The 7,960-nt window shown below is 34.9% G+C and overlaps 1 protein-coding gene across 1 annotated transcript; it reads left to right on the forward strand.

Moving 5' to 3' along the window:
• The first annotated feature begins 469 nt into the window (after positions 1–469).
• Positions 470–5,795, forward strand: LOC141643837 (uncharacterized). Its single transcript, XM_074453158.1, has 13 exons — positions 470–549; positions 619–701; positions 1,413–1,562; positions 1,662–1,844; positions 2,302–2,384; positions 2,483–2,681; positions 3,028–3,149; positions 3,264–3,330; positions 3,583–3,633; positions 4,243–4,295; positions 4,430–4,640; positions 5,301–5,471; positions 5,583–5,795. The coding sequence occupies exons 2-13, from the start codon at positions 624–626 to the stop codon at positions 5,649–5,651; spliced, it is 1,437 nt and encodes a 478-aa protein (XP_074309259.1). The 5' UTR covers positions 470–549; positions 619–623; the 3' UTR covers positions 5,652–5,795.
• Positions 5,796–7,960: the final 2,165 nt, after the last annotated feature.

The following is a 7,960-nucleotide window of genomic DNA, read 5'->3' on the forward strand; positions in this document are numbered from 1 at the left end:
TTGAGCATTTAAAATTTATAAGTGCTATAATATTATTTTAATGACAAAAGTCAAAATTAATTTAATTTATAAGTATAGTTTTTGAGCAATGTTGTATTTTTTTGTTTAATGTTTAAATGAATGAGTTTAAAAACTTTATACTAAAAACTCATATTTTTTTAAATAAAACTCAAAAAATTTATCATAAAACTTAGAAAGTACAAAATCAGATGTACTACGTCTAATGTATAATCTACGAACTGATGTACATAATCGTGAAATCAATTTGGGTAATGATTAACAATAAAATGGATAAAAAACAAACGGAAAAATGGGTAATTTAATAAATAAGACGGTTTTATCCTGTACGGTTAAATATTAGTAGTTTTTGTGTTGGAACGGAGTAATTTAAACACTAATCCTTTTCATTTAACAAAACGCGGAACCAAATCCAACCCGACCCGCAATGTGATGGATCTTGAATCTTGATGGCTGACTTGTAAATTGTAATTGTCATAAGTAAGCATATGGCATAGAAATTGCCACATGCGACGATAATCAAATACTCAGGTACATTTTTGTATCTAATTTGTTTGTTCCTTGATTAGTTCAGTAACTAAATTCCAGGTAATACTGTAGGAGAGATGGCAGTAGTGTGCAGCTACTGCCCACCTGACCTTATTCAATCATCTCCATTTCTGGGTCATTCCCCATCTTTACTGGTATGCTGTTCCACTCTACTCTTATTCTTCTGCTTTCATTATTCTGGTATTATCTGGTCTTGTTTGGATGGCGGGTTTTGGAGGGAAATGAAGGGTGATTAAGGGACGGGGACAATTTCCATTGTTTGGTTGGCAAGTTTTTTTAGGAGGGAATTAGAGAATAACCCGGTTTCGCCTCCCTCTTTTGTTGCCCAAACAAAGTTTTTGTCTTTGTTGTTATTTTGAGAATTCTGTGTGGTTCTGTATCATCAGTAATTCAGTATATGTGGTCTTATCTTACCAGTAAGTGGATTGAGTGGTTAGACCTTAACTATTACTGATAAGCCGGTCTTTTCCTGGTCGCGCCATTGTTTATTGTATATTTCAACAGTTTACAAATGCATGTGGGTTTGGGTTTGGAGGTGTAGAATTGGGTGATAGTGGGGTTGCACTCTTGGTTTTTATTTCTAGGAATTCGGTTGATGCATAGAGGACTGAGTTTGGTTGATAGATTTCGTGGTGAATCCGGGTATTCTGAATGCGTGCTAATTTAATTAGTAATTTAGATGGAACACTGTGTAATGGAGTCCACTGGTTGGAATTGAGGCAAGTAATTTGTCTTTAAAAGGAGAGATATTCAGTTATTCACTATAGTTGGCATCTCGTGGAGTATCTCTGGACTAAGCTTTTGTTTTGCACCGGAGTTTTATCCTGTCTTTAATATGAATGCAGGTGAAAGTACCATATCGACATATTGTTTGGAATTACAAATACAAATCCAAGATCAACGCAATATTTTGGGGACCTAAGAAGACTGTGGAACAACAGCCTGAAACAATACTTTCACTGGGGGAATTTCCTTTGAAAGGGTCAGACTTAGAGGTCTTTCTTTATTAATATTCGTTATTATGTTTCATCAAGTTTGACTAGTTTTAGGGAGACAAGCTTTATTCACTCGTCTCATATTCTTATTGTTGACAGGGTCCCGAAGCTAATTCATTTTTGCCTAAGAAGGTTTCACTCACAGTTATTCCATCAATCTCAGACGTTCCATCTGATGTTTGGGATGCATGCGCTTTAGATGCCGTCGGTGCTGATAAGTTCAATCCGTTTCTGACTCATGCTTTTCTTTCAAGCTTGGAGGAGTCTAATTGCTCTGTGAAGGTTTGACCATGGCTCCTCTTCGATATGTCAATTTTTATATGTAGTCATAAGCAGATAGCCTGAATCACGATTTATCACGAATATGTTCTTTTGCCTTGCTACTAGTTTTTTGCATTGATGGTGGGAGCAACTTATAAATGAAACGAATTCAAATTCACAAGCTAAGAATCAAAGCTGACCCTTCATATGTAGTTTTTATCATTGCTAGTTTTTATCATTGTTATGGATGGATGTTTGCCAAGAAGCAACTATGTGTACAACTCTCACGAATCAGAATGCATCTACGATGGTAAATTCACACTGTATTCCATTATTTGCATCCCATTATTTTCTTTCACGGACGTGGAGAAGTAAGTCACCTCTTGGAACTGCACATTAGCAAATTGTATATATGCACTGCCCTTGCATTTTGTATATATCCTTGATCGCTAGGCTTCTCTATCTGAAATTGCTTCAGGAAACTGGATGGGTACCTAGGCACATCGTAGCAAAAGATGAAATGGACAATGTTATTGGTGTAGTTCCTCTCTATCTCAAAAGGTGCACTTCTATAGCTTTTAACAGAAAATTAGTTGTCTCAAGTGCGTTCTTTGGCAAATGTAACCTTACATTGTCCTGTACACTTAAACTGGATGCAGTCATTCATACGGAGAGTACGTTTTTGATAATTCATGGGCCAATGCCTATTATAATTATGGGGCAAGGTATTATCCGAAGTTACAAAGTTGTGTGCCTTTCACTCCTGTAACTGGTCCAAGAATCTTACTTCGAAATATGGCCTGCAAAGACGAGGTTTCCGATATCATAGTTACAGCTCTGAAAGATCTGGCAATCAAGGTACTGGTTTTTTAAGTTTGCTATACTCCTGCAACTGTCTTTCTTAATCAGTCAGCAGCCTAATTAGCTGATCTATGTATAAATTGCTTTATGCCGGTTTGTAGATGAGAAAGTCAAAATTTTAAACTTGCCCTAAGCATTCCACAGTAATCTGTGACACTGAAAGTGTCACTACATTGTAGTACACTATTCTGATTCGCGACCGCTACTGCAATCATTTGATAGTAGGGGTCGTACTTCTCGTGTCTCCTTTCATCTTTTTCCTTAAATCACTCACTCAGAGCATTGAAGACATTAGTTGCAGTGTGATACAGGGACAATAAGTTGGTTTATATGTCTTGTGCAGCTCCAGGTGTCGTCACTGCATGTTACATTTCCAATTGAAAGCGAGTGGCGTGGAATGAAAGAGAAGGGTTTCCTCCAGAGAATAGGCATGCAGTACCACTGGAAAAATAGGAATTACAAAAAGTAATCGCTGTTACCTATTTATACTATCAATAATACGATGGAATTGAAGTGCATTTTCCTCTACTTGATCTTTAGATTATGCATATTCCTGTATTTTGTATTTTTGTTTTCCAGTTTTGATGACTTCTTGATGGATATGAAGCAAAGTAAGAGGAAAAATGTTCGCCAAGAACGCAAAAAGGTCAGCCTTTGATATGCTTTTGAGTGTGTGATATACGAGTCTCAAGTCAGAAATTTTGTTGTACTATTCTGGTTGCTGCTCTAACTTCTATTCTGATGTCTTCGTTTGCATACTAAAATCATTTGAGCTTAACAAGCTTCGACTGAGCTCAGTCTTTTGTGTCCAGATTGTTTAATTATTAAATGAAAGACTGATGATCAGCGGGGTCATTCAGATTGGAAATTTCTGAATTTTTGCTACTTTCGTACACAGATCGGTACTCAAAACCTGAACATGAAGCGTCTTAGAGGATATGAGATTAAGGTACTAACAATGTTATCAGTTATCAAATTTGTTCTTTATGTGCTATGTTTTGCAATCATGGTATTGAATCTCGGTTTGAGGCATGGTTCTGAAATCACTTTTCTTTGCCTGATCGCAGTCGTTGCACTATAAGTGCATGTGACGCCAGGGGTAACCATCAAAGCCTTGATAATTTGGTCGTGATATGGTGTCACGGGCAATATTTATTGTTAAGAGTTAACATATACGACTTCCACTTCAGTCAAACACAAAACTTCGCAACAGTTAGCAGCTCCTAAGAAACACCACAGTGATCCTACATTTCTGGGACTTATTATTATAATCATATATATATTTACCTCAGTTCCTTGATAAAGGTTCTTGCCCTTACTGTAAGCGGCATTTCTTCCGCAATTATATAGAAGCTTTTTCTTTATTGATCATTAACTGAACGTGAAAACAGGATCCTGGAACAGCCATTTTGATTTAACAGTCTTTTGCTCCTTAACTGAACAGATGGAACTTCCCTTTTTTCTTGTGAAAAAAGAAGTCTGCATAATGTCTTTATGTTTATTTCCGCGTCACTTTAAGGGATGGAATTCTAATTATACTCGAATTTGCATGTGGCAGGCTCATCACTGGGATACTTTTTATCAGTTCTACCGGAATACCACTGACAACAAGTAGAGTTGGTCTCCTACTTCTAAATAAACAGAGGATTCCCTTGTAGTTTTTTATTGACATGAGCAATGTCTTTCATTTATCTGACCTTCAGTGGCATAGTTATGAGCTAAACAATGTCGTATTTGGTTCGTAGGTGGGGTACTCCGTACTTGACAAGAGATTTCTTTCACAACATGGCATCAAAGATGGGAGATCAAGTTTTGCTAGTGATTGCTGAAGATCAGGATGAACTTGTCGCTGGTGCCCTTAATTTTATTGGCGGTGATACGATATATGGTCGTCTGTGGGGGTGTCTTCCAGATTCTTACTATCCAAGTTTGCACTTTGAAGCTTGTTATTATCAGGTTTGTTCAAAATTAGTCTGGCATCTGTAATAGAGACCTGTTTTCAGTTGGGCTGCTACTGATTAATACACCTGACTAAGTCTGAAACTCGTACGGACATGTACTATGTTATTCAAACTCGTTCAGAAGCAGCTGACATGAGTGCGTGTCCAGGTGTCAGACTCGGTTGTTTTATACTTTTATGAAACATACACCATTACACCTGTTCTTGGCTTAAAATGAAATATCCAAGTATCCCAGAACAGTGCGTCTTGCTTCAGACGGGCCTTTTTGGTCTAAGACGAGATTTTGTAACCATTTTACTGTTAAATGTGACCACTATTGAAAAACCAGTTACCATAAGCTGTAACACGGCTATACCATTGTGATTACATTTAACTATAAAATGGTCACATATGCCCGTCTGAAAAATAAGACGAAAATTGTCCGTCTGAAACAAGAATTTGTGATCCCCGAAACATAAAAGCACTCTTATTTTGCTTTAAGTGAAAAAAAAAAAAAGCATAGAAGCTTGAAATCGTAAATGCTAGAAATGCATATATAATGTTGTGGATTCATTTATGATTTTGCTATCTTTGTTCTAGAAGTTGTTTGTATTGGCTCGAATATACTCACTTACTCCGTAAAATGCGTTGCTCAGTAGTAACTCTTTCTTATTAGGCTATAGAAGCTGCAATAGAGTACAATTTGGACACAGTGGAAGCAGGAGCTCAAGGGGAGCACAAAATCCAGCGGGGTTACCTTCCTGTGACAACTTACAGCTACCATTACATTGTCAACGAAGAATTTGGCAAAGCTATAGAAAATTTTGTAGCACGAGAAGCGGATCAGGTATTTATTATTGCCTTTTATTGAACCACTTCCTTATGAAGAATTGCACAATTAATTAGCTATTTTTTGTTAATTTGTCTTCCGATTTCTGATACATTGTCATCATCACAGGTCAGGCTTGTAATGAAGGTCTTACACGACTCGGGTCCTTTCAAGGACGATATAAAGTGGGACGCTTAGTATAAAACCCGCTGCTGATCAAACTACCATGTACATAGTCAAATTCCTAACCTTTGTGAAAATAGATCAGATTAATTCATTCTTGGACTGTTGTATTTCTACAACTTTGTTATATTCGGTGTTATGTATCTCGTTGAACGGTAGTACAAATGTACAGTAACATCGTTTATGCATGCAACAGTCGTATTAAAGGGTAAAAGGGTAACTGAAGAATCAGTTGTTCCTTTTGTCTACGAAGTCAGGTGGTTACTAGCTATTCTGGGCTGGGTCACAGTTCCGTTGGCTATAGGTCCTTAAAAAATATGTAGACCCAGTAGAAGAATCAAATGCAACTGTTTACTACTACCCCTCCACATAGGAATCCTACTTTATTATTGATGGTGATTCAAAGCCATTTTTATTGCAGAGCGTCTTGCTTGTGACGGGTACATTTCGTCACAAGCTGAAGACGCGGTAAAATGTGATTCATTTAAGACGAAAATGTAACCATTATATATCATATTATATCATATATTATATTAAAGCAATAACCGTCAACCCCTTTGATCGCCACGTGTCACAGCCCCTTTAGATGCCACGTGTTACTCTCCACTTTATTAAAAAAAATTAATAAGAAGAAAGAAAGGCAATCACGTAAACATTGCTAAAAAAAACTGAAAGTTGCTGATTTTTTAACATGTTTTTTAACATATTTTCGGTATAATCTTATTAGGAGATATTTGCGCAATTTTTAAGGAGATATATTCATTAGAAGTTACCCAAAGGTATCAACAAATATATTATATTATGATACAAAGATTATAGGAAAAAAATTATATTTGTTATAAAGTATAAAACTGATTGAAAGATAATATATGCTATATGATTCTGTATAAGCACACAAAAAATGCCGAATTTTCCTCCAAAAATCTCGCCTTACTCTGATACACTGGAAATCATTTTTATAGAAAGATTATAGGAAAACGATTTTATTTGTTACCGAATTTTTAATTATTGATTGTAACCTTAATTAGTTAGAAAGATTATAGGAAAAACACAAATCTTGCCAATTTCAGTCCGCCAAAACTCTCACCCAAAAAAGAAAAATAATAAGAAAGAAAGGCAATCACGTAAACATATGCAAGGCGGCTTCTTGTATATGATGTAATTTAGTTAAGTGACAAATCATTGGGTACCCCAAATCATTGCGCTCTCCATATTCTGTTTTTATTTAAATCTAGTTTGATTAATTAATAGTACCATTTAGATGATATAGGATATGATACAGTATGGTAATTTTCGAAAAAAATTCCTACTTCGTACACTACAATCAATTTTGCAATATAATAATCTAATAATCTAAGTTATTTTTGTTAATTAAGGATGAGATTTTAGAATTTTGGTGTGTTATATTTGTATAATGCGACTCCTATAATTTTGCCTGAATTGTTGCAGATATAATTATGATATACATAAACATAAGATGCCTTAATAAAATTGCCTCTTACTTAATTGTAAAATACTTATTTTAATATGGATCTAATGTAACCTAAACAATTTACTTATTTTTACGTGTCACATATGAGTATGCTTCCAAGACACCAATATGCTACATGAAAGATTGTTATAAAAAAAGGTTTTTTATACGAAGTACCCCGTGTTTATTCGAATTTTACGACATATCTTCGGATTTTCAGAAACACACAAGATAGCCCTAAACTTTATAAAATACTCTAAAAATACCCGAAATGCCCAAACTTTACAATTTTATATATTATATTTGGTCCGTTTTAGTTGATTACTCATCCGAAATATGTTGAGTCATCAACATAATCAACAATAGTGTGATTTGCGTTAAATTTGGCAGGTGTAATTTGAATATGAACCTCATTAACTTCAAACAACAGCATCTCCCACAAAATTAAGAAAAAAAGGGATTTCTTTCCAATTAATATTCCAATTAGAAAATTAACATATTAATTTGGCCAAATTCATTCAAAATGATTTGGATTATTACTATTTCAATTATGATTATCCTCATTAACGTAAAAAAGGGATTCCTTTCCGATTAATATTCCAATAAGTAGATTGGACTGGAGTACTCCATATTATTCCCTATGTCACAATCATTTGTTTATCTTTAATATCCTTTGTGAGAGGTCTTTTAATCAAAGGTACATAAATAAATTAATTGGAAGAAAGTATCTTTCAAGAAATGTAACTAACACAATTAATTGAACAATTTACTGGAGACGAGTTAGATAGAGGTTAATATTGGATTGTTATAAATTGATATGTTAAATAAATCATCCTTTAATTCATTTTTTTTT

The sequence above is a fragment of the Silene latifolia genome, chromosome 2 (genome assembly GCF_048544455.1).
Source record: "Silene latifolia isolate original U9 population chromosome 2, ASM4854445v1, whole genome shotgun sequence".
Taxonomy (NCBI): domain Eukaryota; kingdom Viridiplantae; phylum Streptophyta; class Magnoliopsida; order Caryophyllales; family Caryophyllaceae; genus Silene; species Silene latifolia.

Coding starts and splice junctions, on each gene's coding strand:
- LOC141643837 (XM_074453158.1), top strand. CDS start 624: ATGGCAGTAGTGTGCAGCTACTGCCCACCTGACCTTATTCAATCATCT. Junction 3,634..4,242: donor TTAGAGGATATGAGATTAAG/GTACTAACAATG, acceptor TGCATGTGGCAG/GCTCATCACTGGGATACTTT. Junction 4,296..4,429: donor CGGAATACCACTGACAACAA/GTAGAGTTGGTC, acceptor TTTGGTTCGTAG/GTGGGGTACTCCGTACTTGA.